At 40.5% G+C, this 15,448-nt stretch overlaps 1 protein-coding gene across 1 annotated transcript; it reads left to right on the forward strand.

Annotated features, from left to right (window-relative positions):
- Positions 1 to 440: 440 nt before the first annotated feature.
- On the forward strand, positions 441 to 11,636 carry LOC109989432 (SHC-transforming protein 1). The gene is made up of 14 exons (XM_020641170.3): positions 441 to 696; positions 901 to 979; positions 1,069 to 1,619; positions 3,380 to 3,450; positions 4,518 to 4,578; positions 4,656 to 4,775; positions 4,894 to 4,947; positions 7,415 to 7,466; positions 7,658 to 7,784; positions 8,334 to 8,529; positions 9,255 to 9,327; positions 9,598 to 9,694; positions 9,817 to 9,964; positions 10,064 to 11,636. The coding sequence occupies exons 2-14, from the start codon at positions 928 to 930 to the stop codon at positions 10,190 to 10,192; spliced, it is 1,731 nt and encodes a 576-aa protein (XP_020496826.1). The 5' UTR covers positions 441 to 696; positions 901 to 927; the 3' UTR covers positions 10,193 to 11,636.
- The last annotated feature ends 3,812 nt before the right edge of the window (positions 11,637 to 15,448 follow it).

Raw genomic sequence — 15,448 nt, forward strand, 5'->3', positions numbered from 1 at the left:
AATGGAATAAGAACAACATGCAAAACAGTCTTTGGTTTGCGTTTTGTTCTGATTGGGATCAAACAGAAATGCAAATGTTCTCGTCAATCTTTTTCCTGTGTGTTCCTGCAGTTCATGTGAGTATACATACACTATGGGATCTAATTTATTTTGTAGATTTGAAACCTTCCTTTTATAAGTTAAACAGAAAACTAGGAGACACAGCTAATTATGTATTAATAATACTCTTTACCCGCATCTCTTAAGTGTAACTGATGTTAGAGGAGAGGAGCAGAGCACTCGTACTGTATTGGCTCACTGTGTGAGTGTGTGTGTATACAGCATGAGTCACCCTACTCGCCTGTGATTGGATGGTAGTTTATGGGTGAGGGAGGGGGGCAGAGCCACAGGGGCCGTCTGTCAATCTCTCTGGTTCATTCACATATTCATCTGCATGCAGCGTCATAGAGACACTGAGAAAGTGTGGGAGAGCCTCTCATTCATAAAAAAAAAAAAAAGAGTTCATTCATAAAAGCTCCATTTTTTTGTTGTGCCTGAGAAAGAAAACGGTAGGATAGTTAATGTGGAAGTGAAACAGCGTTGGAAACCTGGAAACTGCCAGAGTGTCTGGATGAGTGAGATGGGACCGCACTCAGAGTGACTGAAGCGTAGCAGACCGGACTTTAGACTTCCCAGGACATCACCAGTCCCATACCGGTGAGTTTTAATTTACTGTAATGTGCAGCAGGAATATTATCTCATAATGTCAGAATACATTAGCAAGGCACTAAAGCTGGTTTCATGAAGATAAGCTTGGCAATTTGTTCTGATCTACTTTATCAAATTGAATGTTTGTGTGTAATCAGTGTTGTGCAAGTCTAATTCCTGGAAGATGTTCCTTTTTTTTAAACCCTTTCCTAGCGCTCACTTCTGTCTAGTTTCCTGATTATGAGAGAGGAAACCTTACCCAGTCTCAAATCACAAACCAGACTCTTACCAGGTAGCTTATCCTCCTTTCTAGTCATTGCAGGCATAATCAGTATAATGAATATCTAAGTGCTGCATGTCTGACTCCATCACCTCTTTCAGGCATGCTGAAGCGCACCAAATACAGCCGTCTGCGCAATGATTCCCTCTCAACACTGGAGGATAGACCTCAAAGAATGCTGCCTCTGAAGGGGGACCTCTGCTTGGATTCTGATTTTGCTCAGATGAATGCAGGGATGCCCACAAACCAGGGGCAGTCCACCCTGAGGGACTTCATCCCCCGTGTAGCCAACATCCGATTGCATAGTCCCATTTCCCTGTGTGGCCTGAGGGGACAGACACACACAGCCGGGGACAGAAACATTGACGGACACTCGGAGAGACCCTTGCCCAGGACAGAGTCTTGCTCCGGGCCTGATCAGAGATTTTGTAGCCAACGGCCCCGAAGTGTGCCACTGTCTGCCAGCCAAACCCTAAACCAGTCGGCGCTGAGCTTTACAAAAAGACCCGTTACCCTGCATCGCATGACCAGCCTCCCCTGGACCCCCAGCTGTCCTCACAGAGACGGGCTGTGCTGTTCCAAGACTTTCTCTGCAGTAGATGACTGTACAGTTGTGCAGCCTGCAAACAGAAGGATTCACCATCACATCAAGGTATTTTTAGAAACACAATAGAGTAAATTAAAAGTCTCTGCTTTTCACAAACAGAAATCCGAAAGGTTGTGTATCCAAAGTGCAAAAATAGGAGTGTGTATTTGGTTCATGGCCTCGCTTGTCTTTGTAATTTTAACTTTGACAATTTGCCTTAAAAAAGTGTTAGTGTGTTATGACCAAAATACACATTTTTTTATGAAAGTAAAGCTGCTACGATATAAATACCTAAGAGTTGGGCTAACCTTATATCTAGTGTCCCAGCAGAATGGTTAGGTACATTGCTTTATTCCTACCAGTGCCAACACAAACACATTTGAACATAGAACACACACCGGACAAACACACACACTCCCTGTGCTCTATCCACACCATCACACTCACTTTTGCACATTCACTCCCTCCCTCTCAGTTAGAGCTTCCTGTGTAGGCAGTAGTGACTCATCCTGGCTCTCCTAGCTCCTGTCTAGATCTGCTCTGCTTCTCCTTGTGTGTATGTGTATGTGAATGTGAATGTGAGTGTGTGTGCGTGTGTGCGTGTGCATGTGTGCGGGTATGCGCGTGTGCGTGCGTGCGTGTGTGTGTGTGCGTGTGAGTGTGTGAGTGTGTGACTGCATGTGTGTCAATGTATCCGGTATAGGCAGAGCCCATGATGTCCCTGAACCGGAGGTGTGTTCGCATGGGTGATTAGGAGCGAGGCCTGTGATCTGACATATGATGGAAATGAAAACGGACTGTCTGATTGTCCTCTTTGAACAAACACACACACACACACACACACACACACACACACACACACACACACATCACACTCACCCCACCCACACATACAAACACATATATATTGATTAAAGTCTGGTCAATGGACTTACTCATCCTGCCTCCAGCCTATAGACTCTACTCTGACAGCCAATAGGAGTGGGACTGTCCGAAGTGTATCCGAGCACATGGCCTAAATGATTCGCGGTGCATTCACTGCTTCTCATCCTCTTTAAATCTGTATCATTAATAAATGTCAAAACTTGTTTAAAGTGCAGAGGCTTCACGTGAGATAACTCTGTGGACATGAAACGTCAGAGTTTTGGTCCATCTGTACAACAACCCAGATGCACTGCTCTTAGTGTTTTTAGCAAAATGCTAATTTGCAACACGATTACACATTACTCGGTAGATATCATCATTCTGATTGTTGTTATCAATATATTACATTTTTGCTCATTTGCTGATTTCTCAAGAGGTTAAATTAATTACTTTGTAGAGCTAGTTCTAAAAGTTTTGTTCTTATTATTAAAAAGCGGTTAGTTTAAACCAAGTATTCTGATTGGACGAGAGAGACATTCCATGAGTGCTGATAAAGAGTAAAACATCACTGGGACTTTCCACAATATGTATCACCCTCGGCCTCAGCCAGGTGTTCAGAATACTTTCAGTTATCATTACAGCAGGTAGTGTTTGTCTTTATCAATTCATCTGCGGCCTCTTGTCTTTGACTGAATCTCAACAGTGCTGATTTATGTAAAGATGATCAAAAGTGTTTATAATTCATTCTCAAAGTCACATGGAGAAAATAAATAATTGTGATCTTTTTCAGCACCTTAATTTAATTTAAAGCAACCTGAGGTATCTCAACATTTCTTGGCTTGCCATGACTGTGATTTTCTAAGGTGGATAAATGCATTTAAATTGATCATTTGACTCTTTCTAGTTGTAGTATTTGATATTGTTGTCCGTGAGGAACTGGTGTTCTTTTGTGTGCTTTGCAGTATATGGGTAGTGTGGAGGTGACCCAGTCGATGAGAACACTCGACTTTGATACCAGAAGGCAAGTCACACGGTAAGAAGTTTTCCCTCTGCGACAACCACAGACACACACACACACACACACACACACACACACACACACACACAAGAAATAAACATCAAACAGCTGACAAAGTCTGAGAATAAAACTCCATATGAGTAAGCTGATGCTACAAGGTATATTTTTCTGGTTGAGACACGTGTAGCTCATTTAAAAAAAAAAAAAATGTTTCAAAGAGGGAAATCAAATTAATTGTATAATGTTTCATAAACCGGGGCTTTGTCCTCATCATTTGATATAGACAGCCTTGTGCAGGATGCCATAAAGCTTATGAACACAGCAACCTCTGTTCACAAGACCGCTACTGAAGGATGGGGCAGAAAATCCAATTAGATGAATTTCCTCCTAATGAGCTCTCATAGTCTTATAAAGAGACGGGGGGGGGGGGGGGGGGGGCTTGGTGAAGAAGAAAAGCAACTCCCAGAAATAAGTCTTGTTTCCTAGAGAGAGGGATGTAGCGGTTGCGTGTGTGTGGGTTTTTGTAAGCTTTGACCTCTGACCCGAGTGTCAGCTCTCTGAAGAGAAGTTATGTTAGGAAGTCTGAAGAGTTACAGCCCTAGGACATACGTTATTTGTAGTTGACCATACATCAGTTAGAATTTTTTAAACTATATATATATATACTATACTATATATTTTTGGGGCTATTTAAGTTTTTTCTTAGTTATAAATCTCTCTTTCTTGTATTAAAAACTTTCCAACACAAGCAAAGGCAGACCAAATGTTACATGTTTTTTTTTAAATAAGTCTCATCGTCAAAGTCGCAGCACATAAGACTTAAAAACTGTGAAGGAAGTGGAGTAAAAAAATACAATAATTTCCTCTGAAATACATCAAAAACACCAAAGTAAAGCACAAATACATTAAAATGGTACTTTATTACTGTGCTTGTGTAAATGTTCTTCCCTGTCACGTAGTGTCATATTCCTTCATGTTGGTCAAATGTGAACAGGGGGACGACAGATCATAGACGTACACAGCTATTTGGTTTGTGTGTGTGAATCTGTTTTCCATCTGTATATATGTATGTGCATTTGCAGAGAGGCAATCAGCAGACTGTGTGAGAGGACATCAGCCAAGACAGCGTTTAAAAGCAAAAGGGTAAGATACACACACACAAATGGAAATGTAATCAAGCCAAGCATTCGTATACTAACTGAGGTTTGTGTCCTCTTCAGTCCGTCTGTAAGGGACTGACTGCTGTTCTGGGTCAAATCAACCTTCAGTTTTCAGGCAGCAGGATCGTCCTGGCTGTCTCTACTGATAGTGTGACTATGATCGCCGCCTCCTCTTTACATGTAACAGCTTCAACTTTGTTTAACAAAATCCTGTCTGTTTTCACGTTTGAATCGTTGAGGAATGGATATGAAAAACATTCTCTCCCTCTAATGTTTTGTTTCTTCTCTTCTTACACAGAAGATTGCCCATCACCCCATGCAGGCCGTCTCATTCGCCTCAGGAGGAGACCCGGTACGTTCACATGTACAAACATGCTCACAGAAAGGGACACAAACAGGATATCATTTGTACACACAAACACACACACACACACACACTCTCTCTCTCAATGTAATTCAATTTAGTTTGATTACCGCTTGGTTTGATGCCATTTGTGGAGGATTGAATTATTTCTCTTGATAACTCTTGAGCCTGCTTTACTTTTCACCACTGTCGTAAGGTGAATCATTTGCCTTATGTGAAAGTTAAACTTTTTATTCCAAGCTTTTATCCCTTCTCAGAAACTTGAAACTATTGTTAATATTCAAAAACCTCCCTGAAGGTGTATTAAGAGTGGATTTCTTTTAAAGAGGTGCAGTACAAAAGCAGAAGTGAGTACACACCATTTAAGGCATGTATTGAAGTTATCACAGGTCATGATATATTATGTGAGTTATCTAAAACAAGTCTATATTGTCTGTATTGTTGTAGTGGGCTAAGCTAGTCGGCCCTTTGCTGTGTTTCTTCTCCACTCTCTCTTCCCTCATTTCTCATTTCTCATCTCTCCTATCTAATAAGGGCAAACATTGAGAAATATACAGATTTAAAAATTAAAGAAAGTTGTCAGTTTCTCATGTTTATAGCAACTTAAACCAGAGTTTTAGGATATGACACAAATAAATTACTTTTTATACTAAGTGATATATTGTTTGCCTTTACCGGAGAGGACAGCTGAGGAGAGATAGGAAATGTTGGCAGGAGAGAAAGTGGGATGAAACATACGGGATGACATGCAGCAAAGAGCTGAGGCCGGATTCGAACCCACGGCCAAAATTTTCATCTCTGATTTGCTTTTAGGTCTTTTTCTTAGAATTATGCATTCCAATAAGCAGAAAATTGATAAATCCTTTCCTGTGATATTATTGGCCATGAAAGCTTTCATCATCTTCACAGCTTGCCCCATCAGGTAAAACTCATTAGTTTAATGTACCCACCCCTCCATCCCTCTATTCACACATTATTTCCATATGACAGAATCTGTGTTATTCATGCTGAGTGAAATTTCCTGTTTCCTGAAAGTCATTATAAATAAAATCCCTTATCATTGGGAGACCCCCCCCCCCCAAAAAAAAAAAAAATCAATATTAATTAATCATTAATGTCTGAACAGCCAGCAGGAAAACATTTATGTTTTCAGCTTCTGTCAAGGTCAAATCCTGATTAATAAACTGCTTGACAAACAAAAGACAAGGTTATTTAGTCAGTGAACTCTGAGCAAACCAACAGGTATACACTGATATATCACCGCCATTTTCTTCCTGTGAGGAGGACGCACCGGCTAAAAATGAGAGAGACAGATAGCAGACAGCTAGCTTCTTTGAACACACGGGCGAAAACAACGGATGGGATTATAGCCCACTGTTTAATTAATTAGCTAAAATAATCTTGTGCGCTCTAAGCCTCAAAGCCTCAGTTTGCTCGGACTCGTGGAAGATAGTGAGGGGATTTAAAATCAATCTGCCACAGAGGCTTTCGAGTGAAATGCAGAGAAATACGGTTATTGAGTGAATTCATTCAACAGAGAAGACAACACTGATGATCGTTAAGTGAAACATTTCTGCTGTGTTTCTAATGTAAAAAAAAGTGACACAAAAATAATGAAACAATCACCCGATTACAGACCTTAAACCCCCAAAATATACAGAGTACTATTTTAACCTCACAACATGTTGTCTAATGTTTTCCAACTTTAAATGGATACCAACAGTAAACGTTTTTTTTAAATTATAATGACCAACATCACTGAGTTCTCTGACTTTATGATTCTTATAAATAAGAGCTTTGTACTTGTTCACCCTCACCCAGTCCCTGTACATTTTACGTTGTTACTTACTTTCATAACTCCTGATTTAAAATCAATAAAGAGAAAGGAACACTTCCAAGCATCAGGAAAGGTTTAGTTTGAGATGCTCTTTGGATTTTCATACTGTACATGTAATAAGTAATAAGAAAAGCTCCAAGTGAGTCTCTTTTACACAGCAGTCCGCATTGTCACCTCATGGTAATGTTTCTTTTTAAAACAGACTGCTATGAGTGTGAGCATCTCGCCTGCTTCAGGGAGTCAAAGAGTGCGCTCTTGAACATTAACCCTCCTGGTTATACAGCCATATCATCCTGTAGTTTAAAATCTGGAAATGGCGGTAAAAATGGTCGCCTTGAAGAAATAAAAAATGCACATGGTGGCTCAGCCAGAGTAACATACTGTATCTTTGCTACGCAGAGGGCTGTAGGTCAAAAAGGCCAAAACATGTTTGCTATTACGACTGGATGTTGCAGGACATCCTGGTATTTTGGGCATTTATCAGAAATGTGCAGTGAAACATATTTTTCTATTAATATTCATCATCTAGAAATTGCAAATTATGGCCACAGTGGCCGCTGGGCCACTAAAGTTTAAAGTCTTGCTTGAATCATACTTTTTTTTTCCATCTCTCTGCAGGACATGGCAGATTATATCGCTTATGTTGCAAAGGACCTCTGCAATCACAGAGGTAAGGAACAAACTCCTGTGTGTTTCAGCAACTTGTGTGTCTGGTAACTCATGTTGTCTAATCTAAGCTTCACCTGAACTGAATATGGAAAATTTACTTTACCATTGCTATGTGCTGGGCTTCCTTTATCCAAAGTCATGATGTGATAATAACCTCTCTTCTCCCCTCCTCTCTCTCTCTCTCTCTGTCAGCATGTCACATCCTGGAGTGTCCCAGAGGTCGGGCCAATGAGGTTATCAGCAGCATCGGCCAGGCCTTTGAGGCTCGATTCCGCCAACTTCTGAGCCAACCCCCATCGCTCCTCTCAAACAATACCAGGTTGTCTTTTTGTTGACCGTAGCAGAATTATTGTCGTGATAACATTATTTGTCAGGCGTTCTATTTGAATGTACTGTATGTTTCACCCATTTAATCAATGGTGCAATTCTGCTACAGTATGTCTCACTTTATATTGGCCAACAATTATTTTCACTGTCTTGGTTTTCTTTCATGTAAATGTAGCCATTTAAATTGTTGAACTAGGAAGTCTACAAGTAGATAGATAGATGGGTCTATCATAACATAGAAATGGATAGAAAGCTTTTGTGTTTTGTCCTTTTTTTTATACACAACCAAGTAACATCATTATGTTTCATCTATTCTATAGAAAAAATGGTGAATTAATTAATTAATTTAGACAATATGAGAAAGATAAAGAAATGAATGAAAATTATTTGTTATTGCAGCTGTATATTCCTAGCTTGAGTCTCTATCTGTGTTTGTGTACTTGTACATACAGTATGTATATAGTTTACTCCATGTCTTTATCTGACTTATATTGACATGCAGGAGAAGTGAGGTGGACATTGTGTCCTTTTGTGCGTGCAGGTCAGCAGGGAGACTCTGTCACATATGGAGCCCAGAGGAGACAATAACCGAGCAAAAGGCAAAGCAGCAGGAAGGTGAAGTCAGCGAGCATCGTGACTACTACAACATGACCCCAGGACAGACGCCAGCACCTGTTGGAGAAGACAACCTGTGGATCACAGGGGAGGAGATCAAACAGACAGCTGATGTACCAGCGGTAGGGGTTCATTGTGAAAAGAAGAACTTGTCCGTCTTCAGTCAGTATGAGTCCGTGCCATTTGGCCAATGTCTTCATTTTTGTTTCCTTGAATGTGTGCATATAAAGAATATTTAGTGTATTGTGTTATCGCACACTGTTTCTATACTCTACAGTATTGGAGATGTTAATTGGGACATTGGTTTCATATACCATAAGAGTGGCTGTGTTATTTATTGTCATGCTGCAACAATTGCTGATTTATTGATTAGTGGATAGAAAGAACATTTATTGAAAACAATTTTTTATTAATCGTTATTTTTTCAGTCCTTATTGTCAATGAAAAGCTGCCAGATTGGTCCAGCATCTTGACGCAGACATGCACAACACACACTACATAAACTTTGTAAAGGCTTCCTTTATTATGGACAGGTGAGCACAAATGTTAACATCATTTGACTTGAAGCTGCCCTTCGCAAAACGAGTCCATCTGAAACAGTTGAGCTATAGATGTCTGTCTGAAGGGCACCTCAGTGTTTGTAATGAAGAAGGCTCCAGCTCTTCTCCTACGCTTCCAAGAATTACTGTGCTGGTCTGGGAATTAAGTAGCCGACCTTCCTGTCATGAGTACATTTTAGACCTTTAGGCCACCACTATCCCTTAACAAACACACACACACACACACACACACACACACACACACAGATCTCTGCTTTGTGTGTATGACTCATCTTGTGCTATTGCAGGTTTGTTCGTCTCAGTCTGTTTCAATGTATGAGAACTGCTCCATCACAGAGGAGACTCCGGCTCCATCTACAGGTAAAAAATATTCACTACAGTTCGGCCTTTCACTCGCATACTACGAGACTCTGTGCCTGGGTTGTAGTGACTTAAACTTCAGAACATTCATGGGACTTTACTGTGCACTTATTTAAACCTTTATTCTTAAGAAAACCTCAGCCACAAAGGTAAAGGCCAGCAATCAAACACAAGATTTAAGATGTGATATAAGCCATAATAATCATGGTTTAAATATCATTGCTGTTTGAGCAACTCACCCTTGTAAAATCCCTCCCCTCTCTCCTTTAGACTCACTTGAATCTTGGACAAACGCTGAGCCATGTTCCCCTCTACCTGAGACATCCATCCAGAACCTGATCCAGGAGGAAGGTTGGTTCCATGGCAGGTTAGTTATTCCTTTACCTAAACCATCAAAAAATATCAACAGGTCCTCCAATATGTCCTTTTGCTCATGTATGAAGCCTTCTTCCCTTGAGTAACTGTGTCTCCTCCACCCCCTCCCCCCAGGTTAGGCAGAGAGGTGGCAGAGTCACTTCTCACCTGTAGTGGTGACTTTCTGGTCAGAGAGAGCAGCTCTGCCTCTGGTCAGTACGTCCTCAGTGGGATGGAGGGAGCAACAGTGCGACACCTGCTGCTGGTCGATCCACATGGACAGGTGGTGTTGGATTTCAGACACACATGTGACACACACGAAGAGGGGAATTTGCAAAAAGGCATTGAGATTTGAATCTTTTTTCTGTTTTTGGTTAACCAGGTGCGAACTCGTGATCAGGTGTTTCTGAGTGTTGGTCACTTGGTGCGTTTCCACATGGAGAACCAGACGCCCATCATCTCTGGGAGCAGCGAGTTGTGTCTGAGGCAGCCGGTGCTACAAAGACACTAACACACACTCACAAATGTTCACAGGCTGTCACATGCATACATCAGCCTTCTGCAGCAGTAGTTATTCCAGTTATTCTTTTGTAGCTGAGACAACAATGTTCTGAAGAAATGAAACTATTTGGCTTTTTTTTTATCTACTTGAAGAATCATCCTCGCCCTGCCAACACGTCAGACATCACTGTCCAGAATAAATGATTGTCTGGTTATTAAAACACATACATTTTGGAAGTTCAGTCATTTGTCCTCCTGCCGTAACACACTCCTAAAGACTTGTGCAAACTGTTCATCGCCTCGTGTTGTGAACAGCTGCTGGCCTGCTGAACATCCTGTCTCACTGCCTCAGGCTGAACTTGTTGGTGTTTACTCAAAGATTAAGCACAATCACTGGTGTCAAGAGGAAATTAACCAGAATGTTGGCAGAATTACGACAGAATAATCTTTTTCACATGCTTAATTTCTCTTGTGTTCCTTTGTTTTTGATTTGTTATTGTTTTGTGGCCCCATTTCCTTTGCTTGAACATTTTTGGACATTTCTTTTCATCCCTTGGTTTGTTACGTTCTGAATTTGGATTTCAGTCACTGTGTGTGAGCAGTATCTCCAGAAAGAGATTCACAGTTTAGCCTCAGATTAACTTCTTTATGATGTTTTTGTTCTCCCTTTAAAATGTAATCAAACACATCTTGTGTTTCTTCACAAAATGGATTCTGGGCTGCACTTGTCACTTCTTTCTTTTTGAACCTCAAACCACAAAAACTGAACTTGTTTTTCTTCTTCCACCTTGAAGACACATTTAAACACATGTTCAAGTTACATCATAACACAAGGTTTTATTTAATGGGAGGAAGTGACCTACATATTTAATTACTTTTACTTAAATTGAAATTATTATATGTGATTGTGAGAAAAGTTCCATCAAGCTCTTTATTGTTCTGTCTTTTTTTCTTCCAGGTTACACTTCAAATGGCCTCGCTAAAGTTCACCTTCAAAGTCAAATCTGATTGGCTGATTACCCCTGTTTTACAAGGTCATCATAAATAAGCATCAAAACATATTTTAACATTTTCTGTCCTGTAAATAATTATGAAACAAATCAAGAAATATTCATTTGAATGTCCTTCTACTCATTCCTTTTTCAGCCACAAGATGGCACTATCAGTCTTTACAGGAGCTCATTTCCCTTCAGCTTGTATCAAACTATATTTTCTGCAATTATAAGATGCTATATCTAGATTTTTATTAACATTTATAATTTTTGATCATTGCATTTCTTGATAAATTCATCAATAACATGTTTACGATGAAACATGCCGCTAACATGTTTGCTGAAACTACTGATTTGAACTGCCTTGCTGTAAATTGTTTTTTCAGTCCTTCCAGATTTCCTGAAACAAATTTGTATCCCACAGAGCAGCGAAAACGATCCGTAATAAACTGCCTACATTCATTTTGTCCAACACTTCTCTGTCAGCAGCCTGTCGCTTGTAGATTCTGGAGAAGTAAAAGATGACTGTGCGCTGAAACTATGCAGTCAACTGATCTTGGGGCCGTGGCTCCTCATCGTCCTCTGAGAGGCTCAGAGGGTCTCGCCCACATTAATCACCCTCAGCTCAGCTTGTTAGGCTGGGATTGGGGATCTACTGGCAGCTCATTGGGAAAAAGCAGCCCTGCTAGGGACTGATACACAAAAAGATAAACATTGATAGAGTATCTAAAGAAAAACAACTCTTATAGTCTTACTGCTGAGATAATTCTGTCAAATGTAATCACAGATCTGACAAGCTGTCTAACTTCCCACAATCCCTTGCTGTTGGGGTGTCAAAAAGAGGACTTATCTGGATTGTTGTAAAGAACAGGAAATTGACCTATCTCTGCTCTTTCCTGCACATTTTATACACCAGTTAAACATGATGATGATATCTGCGTCTTGTCTGTTCTGTCAGTTACCAGACTTAAACTCGTTTTATATTAACAATGAGACGAAATGATCATCATCTGGTAATAAAGAGGCTATCAAAGCGTGAATTCAAGTAATATTTCCAACACGTTGAGTTATTTCCCTGCTTCGTTTATGTCCCTCTGGGTTTCCTCTGAGTCACACAGACCTCGCCCAAAAACAGCTCATTAGGAACAGCAATGACCGAGTGTGTGATGCCATTCTTTGAGGCTTGTGAGGCCTGCAGATGGTCCCATGTTGTCAAACCTGTGAGGTCACTGTTATAACACTGACCCCGAAAATAATGTTGAAGCAGCAGCTGGAAACCTGGGTGGTGTTACTGCATGAGCAGATTCAGGGCGAACATTTACTGTCATTTTCTGAGCGGTTCTTCTTGAAAAAAGATCACTATTTCCTCGTGAGAGTTTTTTCACAAAGCAGATGGTTTTGGTGTTACACTTTTTAACAACACAACAATCTGGGTTATTGGGTCACCAACGTCACACAAACAGCTAATATTTGTCTATAGACAGAATGTGAGCAGTGATGCATTCTTGATCTATAGTTTTATATAATATGGCACCCTTATTTAATAATATACATTGAGATTAGTGACAAAACTTACCATCAATGTTCTAATTCACACATTCCTTAAACATTCAGGCTATCATTACAGTATTTCTATAGTGACAACGGGCCTCAGTTCACTGCATTATGCAGGTCTTTTTTAAGACCCTTTGAATGTGCCTATCTGTAATGTATTATCTAAAAAAAAAAAAAAGGGATAAGTTAACACTAACTTTTTATGACATGTTATAGTCTTCTTTCTGTCAACTGGAAGGTTTGGGATTTGAACCTCAGCTCCTGCAGTGACACTGAACACCAAATTGCTCCTGCTGCTCCACCATGCGAGTGATTTCAATATTACTGTTCGATGTTTGGGCACTTTATTTTATAGCCTCTGCCATCAGCTTGTGAATGTGGCAGGAAGTGTAAACACCCTTTGAGTTTTCAGACGACTAGTTAAGGTCGATACAATTTTAAGTCAGTTTACCATTAACACATATTTATTACTGAGGCTAACTATTTTGTGATTAAATATTAACAGAGTGCTACCAGATTAACTATGTTAAGCGAAAAACTTTTACACACAAAACTCTTACAGTTGATTGGTAGACAAAAAGAAATAATCAGCAACTACTGTCTGTGTCAGTCCTCTATTAAAGCAACCTCAATATTTATCAATGTTAAGCTTGTGGTCACAGAAATCAAGTAACCTAAATAACTTGGTTAAAATTAAAATGGTGACAAACATTTTTCTCTACATTTTGACATTTTGGAGACATAACATGGAAAGATGAAACTATAGAATTGAGAAAGTCACCAAATGATAAATCAAAGCTAATAAGTATTCTGTTACTTCTGTAATCAGAAGGACATAATCTAGAAGCTTCAATTTAATGTGTCATTTTATCATAGTAAGTAAAAAAGGCAACACATCTCTGATAAGGTCATCAGCACCAGTAACAACTTATGCAGAAATGATTACACCTGGCTTCAGTGGGTTAAAGCATTCTGGACATGATTTGGTAGGTGGGTTGATTTTTTTTGAGAACCAAGAAATGAAAAGTCTGCAGCTGAAACTACAGTAGACACATTGTATTAATCCATTCAAACCACGTGCTGTGTGTGGATTTGTTAGCGCATGTGTGTGCATTCCTTAAACCCAGCCAGTGACATGTCATGACTCTGACACAGGAAATGATAAACATTCAGTATAATCTTCAAGTCCTGTGGATTTGGTTCAGATCCAGAGTATTAAAACGCCTGAACTCTTTGAATTCCTTTAAAGAATAAACTTATGTGCTGATGAGCCTGAGGGCATTAGCTTTAAACACACACACATATGACGAAGCATTCCCAGACCCTAAAGCGCCGCAATGGAACAATTAAAGTCATAAAAAGCGCCCAAAGTTCGAGAGCATGAAATCGTTCCTCATTTCAATGTTATCAGAGTCACACAGAGTTCATATCTGGGAGGAAACAAAACAAGACTTGGCCACTGACTGGGCCGTGTTGCAGCAGTTTCTGGCATGCCAAAATCTACACGCATGTTCCCCCAGAGACAGCGCAGGGGAGTAGACACGCACGTGAGTCATGTGAGGGTTCGCAAACAAATGCACACAAACAAAGAGACAGGCCTGGTTCTGTTTCCTGTTTCCACAAGTCAGGAACCAGCAAGAGCAGGCTGTGGAGAGCAGAAAGTCTCTGTTAAACCAGTGTACAGTAAGCTGCTGTTGGCCGGAGTTGGTTGGTGCTGTATAGATGAGTGTGCGTTTGTTGTTTTTGTTTGTGTGTATCCCAAACAGTCATCACTTAATTTTCCATCAGTTCTCTTTTTGATTTTTAACTTCATTGTTCCTCTAATGCCTTGACCCCCGAGTTTAGCATGACGGCTTGTCTCAGGACCTCTGATGGGTGTGTGGACAATTGGCTTCTGGCAGGCCCCCTGAGTGGAAGCACACACACACACTCTATCGTGCAAGCCACACTGTGTCCTCGAGCACATAATGCCCTGGAGTTTCTTTACCTCTTCCGAATCTTCATCTTTCCACTCTCTCTTTATTGTTGCCCATTCAGAAACTAGGTCAGTGTCAGGTTGTGCCATTAGCTTCTGCTACTTGTGTGTGTGTGAGTGTGTGTGTGTGTGTGAGAGAGAGAGAGAGAGAGAGAGAGCGTGTTCATGACTGGTAAGAAGCCATGCTTATCTGCCACTTGGCCGAAACACTTACTTGAACATGTGTTTGTTTTCATGTCCTTTGTTGGTGGAATGAAATTGAGTGTGTGTGCGTGTGTATGTGTGTGTGTGTGTGTGTGTGTGTGACGCAGCAATGATGAGGGGGTGGGGGATTCTTGCACCAGGCAGCAGACAGATGTGGGAGACTTAAATCAAAACTTTTCTGTTGGCCCATTCCAGAAACGCGACTTTCCCTCCACTGTTGGTCTCCACTGACTCTCCATTCCTCTGCTGTTTCCTCACGTTTTGGCTAGCAGCTCACACTTCTCTGTTGGATATTAAGCAGAGGCTGAGATCAAACTTGGACTGTTGCACACACCAGGAGGGATGATACAGTGAAGCTTTGTCATGCTTGACTTTGGGTTTTTGGTCCTTTAGCAGCTCAAAATTATAAACTTGATATTTTTTATCCCCTTGACCTCTCAAAAATGTAGTGACATTGTCTTATAAACAGGATTTTTAACTGAAAACATGTTTATGAAGCCGCTAAAGTGACACATCACTTCAGTTAAGAGCCACAAATATT

The sequence above is a fragment of the Labrus bergylta genome, chromosome 3, assembly GCF_963930695.1.
Source record: "Labrus bergylta chromosome 3, fLabBer1.1, whole genome shotgun sequence".
NCBI classification, from domain to species: Eukaryota; Metazoa; Chordata; class Actinopteri; order Labriformes; family Labridae; genus Labrus; species Labrus bergylta.